Below are 12,796 nucleotides of genomic sequence, written 5' to 3'. Positions count from 1 at the left end.
TTTTCATTTTTATTACTTCGTTTCATTTCAATGATTCTTTTAACTTAAAACATGCACAAAATTGTAAACAAAATGGTATATGAAGCAATAATTCAAGTCTATTTAATAAAACATCAATTTAGTACATAAAAGAAAGTATTTACTCACATAGAGTCCCGGAGCCTGCATGCCTTTTATCTTTCCCTTGAATTATCATTTTTTATTCTTCAATTAACACTCGTTGCACCTTACCAAAATTTACTCGGATCAATTGCATTTTCCACAAAATCTTCCACTTTTAATATCTTCTTATGGCTCTGTTCGATCCCTACCGCATGCATGCGAGCGTTCTTCTCCTACCTTCAAGTGTGGCTCAACTTCACACTGCATGACAACTCGATTTCCCTCCTTCCTTAGGCTAGGGTTCGACACGATAGTGACGTTACATGCGAGGCTCCTCAAACCCGATGTTCTACCTTTTCCCTTAGCTTTGGTTTCCTTCTTCAATTATGCAAGAGTTCCCACACGCTTAAGTAGTGACATCTTCCCTTCCTCTTTTTTTTTTTTCCTTCTTCTTTCTCTTCTAACGATCAGTTAGAGCAGGCACAAAACTTTTCCTTCTCTCAGTCTGCTCTCTCTTTTTCTCACCGTCTCAATTCTTCCACAAATCTAAATCAATTGAGCCTCAAGTGAAACTCTTATCCAATCCCACGGTTTCAAAATTTTTTTATTATTAAAATTTCAATTATTACAATCTCCCCTCATAAAAATTTCGTCCTCAAAATTTGAAAAGTAAGCATACAATAGTTGAAGAGTTGGGGATATCTTTATTGTATATCTAAAACTTTCTTTGTGATAACATCTTTTTCTGATCCATGTCTCTAAAGAATTTACAAATAAAAATTTTCTATTACGAAGCTTCTTCACGTCATAATTCAAAATCCTTTTAGGCTCTTATATAAGTCAAACTAGGTTGCTGTATCTCCACTAACTGTTTGGGGCAGCTGCGGCTTAATAATAAGTTCCTGCACAACAGCTGCCGTAGAAAACAACTGTGCGGAAACTGCTATGGATAAGCTGACTGCCTGTTTGTTTTTAACAGCTGTGCTGCAACTGTTTATAGACAAATGACCATTCTGCCCATGTATAGTAATTTTGTTTGCAACAAAATTATTTATACCAGCACATTCTATACTTTATAGAAGTAAATATCCAGTCCAGAATATTATAAAATAAATATAGATATCTAACTTAACAATGAGTAGCATGACTATTAAAATTAAGAAAAAAAACTATTAAAATAAACAATTAATAATATGATATTATTATTTTTAAAATACAGACGATGTAACTGGCTAAGCTGTTCTCAAGGGATACTCTCCATACCCGATCACTCTTGGCGGTAGAATCTTTCAACTTATCCGCCCGCTAAAAATAGTCACAGTTTTTCATGAGTCTTTATGGGCACCTGTAAAACTGTCTTCCGTAGTTATGTGACTATCGTGAAGTTAGCAGAGATATTTGAAGTTCACAATACCTATGCAATCCTCTGGAGGTAACAAAAATCCTCAAGCTCATCTTTCCTGAATGTTAAAAAGACATACTCTTAAACATAACGCCAGTAAAAATTGATAACATAAGCAATTAATTACAATTAATGCAACTGTGAGGTCTTAAAGAACTTAATATATATATAAACCAAAGAATCTGTCACCACAAAAAATTAACATACCTTAAAAAAAGGTTATTGGTTGCTTTTAACCCACACAATATCAAGCTCATGTCTGTCACATTTACATACCACTAAAAATGACAATCTATAAGAGCCTAAAAAACTGTAGCACCGAAAAAAGAAGAAGAATTTGGTTGCATTCATTAGAATTTTATATGTGACACCAACCAATAACAATATAAGTCATCCAGAAGGATTCATAAGGTCAAATGTCTCATCATAGATATCCAAAACCCACAAAAAAAAAAGAAATGCAAAAGGAAAAATTTCACATACAAATTGTGTAAAAAATCAAATCAATAAATATCAAATGCATAAGGAACATAAATAAACATGAACTGTATAAAATTTTAATACACTAAACAGTGAATGTTTTCAACAACCATTATAATTAATAATATGATAGAAATTAACATTCACTACAATCACCCTCCAACTATCACATATGTAGTTCGTTCCCTTAACTTTGTCATCTCGTTTGCACCTTCCTCGCCTTTAGAGCAGGTTTTAAGAACATAATTTGTATCTGTTTGGGAAACAAATAAGTTGACATATCGCGAACTATAACACATTTTTTCTTTTAAACACCAAAAATCCGCTCAATGAAGTCTATGATTTCTGTGCAGTTTATCTAACAGATCAGTGAATACCGTTTGTGTCATGCTGAACATATTACTAAATCTCGTTTGGTGGCCCGCAAACAACTCCCCAACCTATTTGTCGCCATCATATGCGGATGTCATGCAAGGGAAATGCTCTATGTACGAGTTATAATATCCGTACATCAAACATTCGGCAGCTACAACTTTTCTTTTGCGCTTTTCTCCTTTAGATCAGGATCGATTCCACTGTATTTAAATTTTTTTGCAGCATGCACCACCTACAAATTCATATAACATATTGTTGGATTTGAAAACAAATTAAAAATTGACAAAAATAAGAGATTTAAAAAATGCTTATCGGTCTCTCTACCCACCATTCATTGGAAACATCAATTATTCACTTTATCGGATTCCACCCCAAGCTCATTAATCATTGCTTCAATTTATTCGAGATTTTACAATCATTTTTTAGTTGATCACACTTATTTTTTAACTGCATCCTATCATACTTTCTATCAATATTTTTCTTAAATTTTTTAATAATATTTTGTCAGCTCTCCTTGTTGGAATAAGTTGTCGGCTTATAACCCAATTCGACTTTCTTGGGGCAAAGTTTGCAAAACATTATTTTTGTCTCTTTATCCCAATTTGTAGATGAACAGGTCTCTTTTACCTTAATTCTTGTATTACTAGCATGAAAAAAACTAATTAGTATAAATAAGAATGTTACAATATCACAACTCAAGGAAAAATAGGAATGCCACAATAGCATCAACAATGGCCTTGCGCACCACACCACTACACCACCTACACATCACCACTGCCACCACTACACACATTCACAATATCACTATCATCACCTTTATAAACACACACATCCACAAACCACTACCACCACCACCTCCACACAAACCACCACTATCACCACGTCCACACACCACCACCTCCACACATCCACCAACACAACCACACACCAACCAGCACCTCCACATTCACACACCAACACCTTCACATGCAACACCACTACCACTACCTCCACACACAAACAACTCAACACACCAACACATCTGCAACAACATTGTCATCACCTTCACACATCAAAATATGGCTCATACACGTTCCAAACAATTTATATTTCCAAACGATTGCACGTTCAATCAACACCGCCACAAGAACAGAATAGAGCAAATAAAAAATCATATTCTCATTGAATTTTCTTTTCTAATTCTTTGCATTTTTTTTTTATTTCTTACTGTGAAGACATGATTCAACAAAAACCACCCCCATATATTCAAAATATACACAACACCCGAAACATTGCTTTCTGCAAAAATCTCAACCAATATTCGCATTCGAAAAGAATAACAACTGAACAGAGCAACGCTAGAGCAAAATCGCAACTGCTATGTATGTTAGGTATGTAAATATCCCAGAATGAAGAATGAAAATGCAAGGCATAGGGTTTGTTCAGAGCAAAGCTCACAAACCGCACAAGAAAAGACAGGGAATACCAAAATAAAAAATCCACCCTCATATTCCAAAGTCATTTCACATGGAATTCCAAACAGAGAAGAGAAAACCAAATCCCAAAATCCAACATCAACCGAAAGGCATTGTTTTCGAAGGTCAAAAACCACAACAAAATAAGTTAGGGAACACCATAACATAAGCAGAGCCAAACCTAAAAAACCACAACACGAAGAGGAACCACCGCACAGAGGGCGAAGGCAGTGATCCAAACAGAGCAAAAGAACTGAGAGAGGAGAGGGAGGAGAAATTCGTTGAAATGATTCCAGAAAAGCGAGAGAAAAAGAGACAGCATGTTACACCTTCCAATTGCGAGAGAGAGGGATTAGGGCAAGAGTCGCAAGAGAAAAAAAAGATACCACAAGATAGCAAGGGAGAGGGATTAGGACAAGAGTCGCAAGAGAGAAAGGAAAGTGCACGGGATCGTGAAGACATCCGCGCAAAAAAAAAAATTCAAAGAAACGCAGGCCGTAAGATTGAACCCGTGACATCATTTAATCATAGATTTAAAAAAAAAAAAAAGATCGCACCACAACATGCAAATGCGCCTTACTGCGTTTTTGCACCGCACCGCAACTAAAAAGCTGCACCAACTGTGTTGTAAGTGTTGGATATGTAAATAAATCATATTAGAGTGGTATATATGTAAATTTTCTTTTTTTCTAACTTGGAAATATGATAATGGTATGAAAATTAAAACAATGGCTTTGATATCGCCGAAGACCCCTTTTTAAGCAAGCAACCACTTCTTCCTTCAAAAGAAAAATCAGTACATGGTTCATGACTAGAGATTAAAAATAACTTTCCACGCGGCGCTCAATAAACTATAGGGAAATTTACATACTTAGCACACACTTCTTATGTATTTATGTATCTCACCACTAACTTTGATACTTACATACATAGCATTTTAGTATTTTAAACCTACGCATGAAAATGTGTACTTCATTCTTTAAAAATGGTAATAGTGCTATTTTTTATGTGATATTGAGGATTTGAGTGTTATGTGTATAAATAGGAGAGTTGAGGTGTGAGAAATGTAAATACCCCAATAATTTAATGTGCTCTCTATTTGGTGAACTATCCCTACTCCAAATAAAATTTTAATGGTCCCATATTCAATAGAATTTCTGTCTCCCTAAACCTAAATATGACCTACATAAAAAATCATTGTTTTATTGACGTGTCAATTTTCTATTAGATGTGTTCTTGATGGGTCAACTTTCCACTTTCCTAATCTTGCTAGACTTCGAGCCTCATGTGCATCATGTCATGCTTCTCATGCCAAGCTCATGCTTCATAATTTATCTTTGGAGCACATTTCCCATGTATTTACATATCTAACATTTAAACTTTGGTTTTACATTTCTACAGCCAAAATCTTTTGCATAACATTAAAAGTACCACTATTGTAACTTTAGAAAAGTGAAAAGCATATTTTCATGCACAAGTAAGGTGGCATATATGTAAAAATTAAAGTTAATGTGTTAGATATGTAAATAAATAGGAATTGTGCGGTATCTATATAAAAATTCCTTTAAATTTTTATTTATATAGTTGCTAATGGCAGCAAGCATTAGTCAAGTAAAACCAGGACATGTTTTCATCGAATGTCGTTAAACTTAAACAAGAATCTAGTAAGATGGCTATTATGCAGGGGAAGAGACATAAAAAAACACAAAAATGAATAAACTTGAAGACTTCAATAAAACATTTTTTAAATTAATTACCTTCTGCACAACATCAGCTAGTATCTTCACAAGCTGGCCTCCCCAAATAGACAAATCTGTCAAAAAAATTGCATTAGTAACCTTGCACCTTCAAATTTCAATAAAACTTTTTTGAAATCACACTACAAAAGAAAGAATGGAACTACAAAAATATAAAGAATACTTAAAAAAATAGGCTCTCTATTATTTTGTTTGAAGCTTCTAATAACAAAAAAAAGGCATTTATACACATACCACTCACGTCTTTAATATCACATAAAAAATAACACTACTACCACTTTTTAAAAGTGAAATACACATTTTCAATACATAGGTTTAAAGCACCAAAGTGCTATGCATATAAATATGAATATTTAGGTGTGACATATGTAAATAAATAAGAATATATATGTAAATTTTCCTAAAAAAAGTAAAACAGGTGCAGGATTATAAACTAGCAAGGAACATCACTTGATCTACAATTTTTAGGATAGATAGTTACCTGCATGAACCATAGTTCTCCTGTTTTGGAGTGAACATCACAATCAATAGCAATTGTTCAAACTCAAATGGCTTATCAGTTAACGAAATCTTAACATGAATTCGTTGACATCTCTTCATTATGTGAATTGGTTTGATTCATCACACGACATTTTTGGGGAATCAGTTGCAAAATTGGCTTCGCCGACACTGCCTTGTTTGCAGAATCCCGCCATTAATACTCTGTAAGTGGCATCATCTGGTTTGATGCCACGAGTTACCATTTCGTCAAAAAGTTCTGCTGCTTCTTTAAGGTTTCCAACTCTACAATTTCCATTCATCAAGGTGGTGAAGGTGAGCTTATTAGGATCAATGTCGTTCGTGCTCATTTCTGCAAATACGTTGCTCGCTGCTTCCAAGTCGCCAATTTTGCAATAACCGTCGACGAGTGAAGTATAGCATACGACATTTGGTGTTATGTTGTCCTCTCTCATTATCTTAAGAACATCTCTAGCTTCTTCTACACAACCTATACTGCAAAATCCATGCATAAGAATGGAATAAGTCATTTCAGTCCTTGTAATTCCTTTAATTTTCATTTCTTTTACGAGATTGGACGCTTCGTCTAAATTGCCATTCCTGCAATATCCGCCAATTAGTGAATTATATAAAACATGGTTGGGTCTTAAGTTCAAATTCTCCAATTCTCTTAAGAGCAATTTTCCCTTTTCCACTTCCTTAATCTTGCAATATCCTTCAATTATTATGCTGAATGTGAAAATATCAGGAATCAATCCCTCTTTTTCAAATCCATTTAAAATTACAATGGCCTCATCTATTCTCCCTGAATTGCATAATCCCTGAATCAGTGTATTAAAAGTGAAATTATCGGGTTTAAGGCCTCGTTTAACCATGATTTCCTTGAGCTTAAATGCTTCTTCCAATCTTCCTTCCTTGCAAATTCCTGATATGAGGGTGTTAAAAGTTATATTATCCAAAACCACACCTTTTTCAATCATCAATTCTAGAATTTTGACGGCAAGTTTCGTACTTTGAGACCTGCAAAGCCCGTGAATTAAAGCGTTAGAAGTTATAATGTTAGGAAGAAAACCGTTCTCCGACAACTTGCACCAAACAGCAACAGCTTCCTGATGCCTCCCACTCTTACACAACTCGTTCATCAACACTGTCAGAAGACGGTCGTTCGGTCGTAATTTATGCGAAAGCATCTCCAAAAATAACGAAATTGCAGAACTAAGTCTTGAATTTGATCTCAAAATGGATGAAATGAGGAGATTGAAATCCCCAGAAACTAAGGGAATTTGATTCTTCAGCATTTCTTTGAATAAACTCTCTGCCTGTTCGATCTCTCCAGAATTACACAAACCATTCAAGATCATATTATAGGTGACTCGATTGGGCTTGATCCCTTTGACCATCATCTCCTCCTTCAACTTCAAAGCTTCTGCAAATCGCCCCATTCGAGAGTGGCCATCAACCATGGTGTTATAAATAAACTCATTAGGAGAAATACCCCTCTCCATCATCTCTTTGAATAGACGACCCACCTCCTCAAACCTATCTTCTCTAACAAGACTGTTCATGATAGACCTGTAAGTCAACACAGTAGGCTTCACGGATCTCTTCTCCATCTCCTCCTTCAAATCAATAGCTTCTTTCAGCATATTTTTCCTGCAAAGCCCATCGAGAAGGGCATTGTATGTAACCACGTTGGGAGAAACCCTAGCACGTTCCATTTCTCTGAACAAAGCAACGGCCTCCTTAATGTTGCCACTCTTACAATGCAAGTCAATGAGAGGGGTGTAAGAGAAAACATCAGGAGAAATAAACCTGCGCATTTCGTCGAACACCTTGAAGGCGTCGTCGCTCCGTTTGGCTCGGACCAGGTAACAGATGAGCAGATTGCAGGTTTTCAGTGTGGGGCAAAACGCACGGTCGAGGATTGATCGGAATGCATCGATGGCGAGCGTCGGTGTTTGGGAGAGCTGAGTGACGCAAACATGCACCAGCATGTCGATCGCTGGTTGTATAGAATCCTGCGGGGCGGCGACCGTGAGAGCATCAAATAGCTCGTGGAGACGACGATCTTGATCGTCGATGAAAACGGGAAGCGAGCTGGAGGGGTCGAGGAGGCGGATGAGGAGGAGGCGAGCGGGGGTAGCCATGCCGGAGCTGAGAAGGGAGTGAAGAAGCAGAGCATAGGAACGGAGGGTGAAAGAAAACCTACATTGATCCGAGGCGAAGGAGAAGAAGCTGAGGGCGACGTTGATGGGGACAGAGGGGAGGAGCTGGGTGAGAAGGACTTCGCATCGACGGGGTGATAGGCGTGATAGAAGCCGACGACAGATAGAATGATTGAAAGAGGGTCGAGAGAGCAGGAGACGAAAATCTGGAACTCCGACGGTGGGGGAGGCGGCGTCGTCGTCGTCCGGCAGTGGTGATGAGGCTGCGGAGGTGGAGGAGGAAGCACCGGTGGCTGAGAAGTGAGGGAGTTTAGAGGCCTGAAGGAAGGAAGACGGTGGCTGCCGTGTGCGGCGGAGGAGGATCATGCCAAAGTTGCAGGGTGGTCCGGAGACGGGGAATTAAAGCGGGGGTGAAGAAGGGGAGACTTTGGGTTGCCCCAATTGAGGGGTTGTTTTGCAAATAGATGAGAGCTATGGGGCTGAATATGAAAATGGAGAGGGGAATGGGGATGTTCTACCATTTGAGTCCAAATCAAACAATTAAAGTAGCTACAAAAGTCTTGGTGCATCAATTGAAAGGTTAAACGATCTCAAATTTTTGCATGTTGATAGTCATATGGATGAGAGTAGGGGTGTAAACGAGCCGAACACGAGCATCATGAGAGAGATCTGATGAGTTTAAGATCATTTAATTCTGATGTCATTAAATCACATAAATGCTTGAAAACAATTGCTTGCGATCGGTGGAATGAACATGGAACAACACATTGAATGTTTTAGGATTTTAGCCGAATTTATAAATATTTTCTCATTCATTACTTAAGGAGGGGTAGGAGAAGAAATGAGTGGGCTTACTACTAAAACTTTACCTCTTAAAGTCCTTCCACTTGTCGTCGTTCACTCAAGATTGCAACAGACCATCGGAGTTTGTCACCAACCATCAAAGGTGATTATCGACCATCAGCCATTGCCAACTACCACTAACCGTGGCTTTGATAGCTGTATTGCGACTATTATAGACTCATACAGCTATGATTTCTATGGCCAACTACAATTGTTATAAACCTTTAACCATGATTGGTAGCTCCATTATAAATATCATAGCCATCAATTGCATTTTTCCCCCACCATGATAATCGTAGTCAAACTACAACATTTATAATCTCAAGCACCATTACACAAATATATTAATTACATTATTTGAAAGCAATTATAATTTCAACATATACTTGTAATCCTATATTCCCTAATCCAGGTGAAGATTAGGGATCTACACTCTTGATTATATATTAACTTATTTTAATTAGACAAGGCCCCGCAGTCTTTTCTCCTTCTAGTGGTTTCTACATAAAGCAATTATAGCGTCTTCTCCAGCAATTTTTCTTTAATATGCGCTTGTGTTAGATCTTCGTGTATTGCTAAAATGTTAAATCATTAATCTACAGTCGTAAATTTTCGAGCACGCAATAAGCCTCAATTTAAAGAACATGGAAATATTTTATAGGCTTTAGGACTAAATTGGTTGCATAATTTCAGGAAACTATTTTAGAACTTATGTATTTACATATCTATCACCTCAAGTTCAACTTTTACATACATGCGACATTATGCATGTAATAGTGTATTTTATTCGTTAAAAGTTAAAATAAGAATGGTATAAATGTAAAAAAGTAAAATTTATATGTTCAATGTTTAAAAACATAAGAATGAAGTAATTATAAAGGGTCTTGTGTTGAATAATGTGAAGCTCATTTAAATAATTTTGTAATTATTTAATTATTTAAATTATCATATAAATTTGAATGAAATTTTCAGAATATGATATAAAAATTATTTACATTACTTAAAGGTATAAGCATTATAAAATTAGTAGTTAATACATGATTTAAAGATTTGAATATAAATTTATTGATTAATATTAGATAATATGGATATTTTTTATTATAAAAATATTCAAAATAATGATGATTTAATCGTTGTTAATTTTAATTAAAAATTATAATTATATTTATTTTTATAAATAAAATTTTTCATTTAAATCATTAACATGTTGCATAATTAGATTCCATTAAAATTTGATTATTGCTCCAATTTGATTAAAATATATTAAAAAAATTGAATTAGATTTTAAAAGATTGAAGTGCTAAAATAGTTCCATGAAAGAATGCGGCCAATTTAGTCCTAAAGTCTATAAAATATCTCCATGTGCTTCACATTGAGGTTTATTGCGTACTCGAAAATTTACGACTGTAGATTGATGATTTAACATTTTAGCATTACACGAAGATCCAACACAAACACATATAAAAGAAAAATTGCTGGAAAAGATGCTATAATTGTTTTATGTCGAAACCCTTAGAAGGAGAAAAGACCAAGGGGCCAATCTTCACCTCAATTAGAGACTATAGGATTACAAGCATATGTTGAAATTATAATTGCTATGAAATAATCTAATATATATGTTTGTGTAGTGGAACTTGAGATTATAACTTTTGTAGTTTGACTACAATTATCGTGGTAAGGCTATAACAATCGTAGTTAATTATAAAAGTTGCAATTGATGGCTATGATAGTTATAGAGTTACCAAAGTCATACTTAAAGATTTATAACAATTGTAGTTGGTCATATAAACCATAGTCTGATGATGTTATAATAATCGTAGTTGAGAGCTATCAGAGCAACGGTTAGTGATGCTTGACAACTGCTACATACATGAGCCACAAAAGCCATAATTGTATCTATGTCCATACAAACCACTTAATTTTAACTTGTAATGAATAAAATACACCATTACATGCATAATGTCACATGTATGTAAAAAAAAAAAAAAAAATTTAACCATCAAATTATAATTCGGCAGATTTTTAAAGTCGATTATATGAATTTGCAAAAATAAAATAAAGTATTAAGGTACATTTACATGCATACCACAAAATCCATATGAATTTGCATATCTAACACCTAAACTTTAAATTTTACATTTCTAGCACAACTTACTTGGCACATAAAAATATAACTACCATTAACTTCTTTTTAAGCTACATTACATCTTTTGATGCATGAATAAGGCGATATTAATATAAATATTGAGGTTCATGTGTTACATTGTGAGGCATGTATGAAAACTACCAAATATATCATTTTTTTAGTGGTATTTACATACATAAGACCCAATTACTATATATTTACATATCTAGCACCTAAAATACCCCTTATTTTTTAATTTTTATAGCAGACAAATCTTTCATACCACCATTTCTAACTTCTAAATACTGAAAAATACATTTTCATGTATGAGTAAGATGGCATGTATGTAAAAAATTAGAGTATAGGCATTAGATATGTAAATACATACAAATTGAGTGGTCTGTAATTCTTCCAGTATTTTCATGTAAAAATAAAAAATAAAAAAAGAATAAGCCTAAAAAATGTCAAAAGTTTAGAAGCTGGCATAGGTTCGTTTGGGGTTGCTGCAGTTTTGTCTATTTGGATAAATTACGCTTTGGTAGCTTTTCACTGCATTTTGACAGCTTTTTCAAAAAGTTGTCCCTAAAGCCTGCATTTTCCCACCACTACTGGCTAGGTGTGGTGGTAGTTTTTTAGCTATGATCTGACTTAAAAAAACTTGTAATAACCACCGTAGCTTTTTTTGAGCAACAAATTATCATTCAACAGTTTCACAGCTGTTTTTCAATAAATTGCAGCAGCTTCAAACAAAATTGAATAATCATGCATAAACTGGGATTTGAAGCTTTTAGGGCTTAAACTACTCTACTTAAAGATAAGGAGATATTAAGCATCTATTCTTTGGAGGCAATTGCATAAATACCATCCAATTCCTATGTACTTTACATATCTGACACCTAAACTTTGCTTCTTACATTCTTTTCAAAAAATTGCAACAGCTTTAGACAAAATTGAATAATCATGCATAAACTGGTATTTGAAGCTTTTAGGGCTTAAACTACTCTACTGAAAGATAAGGAGATATTAAGCATCTATTCCTTGGAGGCAATTGCATAATTACCATCCAATTCCTATGTACTTACATATCTGACACCTAAACTTTGCTTCTTACATTTATATCGCTCAAATCTTTAATATCACATCAAAAATACCATTATTTAAAGTGAATTATGCCTTTTCATTCATTGGTAAAATAGTATATATGTAAAAATTATAAATTTGGTGTAAAGATATGTAAATACATGGGAATTAGAGTGTTAGCATGTAAATCTTACTAAGCTGACATGGTATGGTGCTAAGTGATTTGAAGCTTTTAGGGCTTAAACTACTGGAAGAGAAGGAGATATTAAGCATGTATTCTTCGGCAGCAATTGCATACATACCATCCAATTCCTACGCATTTACATATCTGACGCCTAAACTGAGCTTTTTACATGTATACCGCTCAAATCATTCATATCCGAAGAGAAGGAGATATTAAGCATGTATTCTTTGGCAGCAATTGCATACATACCATCCAATTCCTATGAATTTACATATCTGACGCCTAAACTTCGCTTTTTACATGTATACCGCTCAAATCATTCATATCACAT

General features: G+C 34.9%; 1 protein-coding gene across 2 annotated transcripts; it reads right to left on the bottom strand.

The window, feature by feature from the left end:
* Window positions 1-5,565: 5,565 nt before the first annotated feature.
* LOC110023265 (pentatricopeptide repeat-containing protein At4g19440, chloroplastic-like) lies at window positions 5,566-8,941 on the bottom strand. Of its 2 annotated transcripts, XM_020722586.1 has the most exons (3): window positions 7,881-8,940; window positions 6,052-7,790; window positions 5,566-5,626 (listed from the first exon to the last, which is right to left on the bottom strand). In XM_020722586.1, the coding sequence occupies exons 1-2, from the start codon at window positions 8,597-8,599 to the stop codon at window positions 6,170-6,172; spliced, it is 2,340 nt and encodes a 779-aa protein (XP_020578245.1). In that variant the 5' UTR covers window positions 8,600-8,940; the 3' UTR covers window positions 5,566-5,626; window positions 6,052-6,169. The 2 variants fall into 2 exon arrangements, with proteins under 2 accessions (XP_020578245.1, XP_020578243.1); XM_020722584.1 differs by having other exon boundaries at window positions 6,052-8,941.
* Window positions 8,942-12,796: the final 3,855 nt, after the last annotated feature.

This window comes from Phalaenopsis equestris, unplaced genomic scaffold (assembly GCF_001263595.1).
Source record: "Phalaenopsis equestris unplaced genomic scaffold, ASM126359v1 Scaffold000223, whole genome shotgun sequence".
NCBI lineage: Eukaryota > Viridiplantae > Streptophyta > Magnoliopsida > Asparagales > Orchidaceae > Phalaenopsis > Phalaenopsis equestris.
Note: the sequence above shows the minus strand (reverse complement) of the source record. Positions and strands in the feature narration are given on the sequence as shown.

Excerpts from the sequence above, each read along its gene's own strand:
- LOC110023265 (XM_020722584.1), bottom strand. The coding sequence starts at position 8,599 with ATGATCCTCCTCCGCCGCACACGGCAGCCACCGTCTTCCTTCCTTCAG.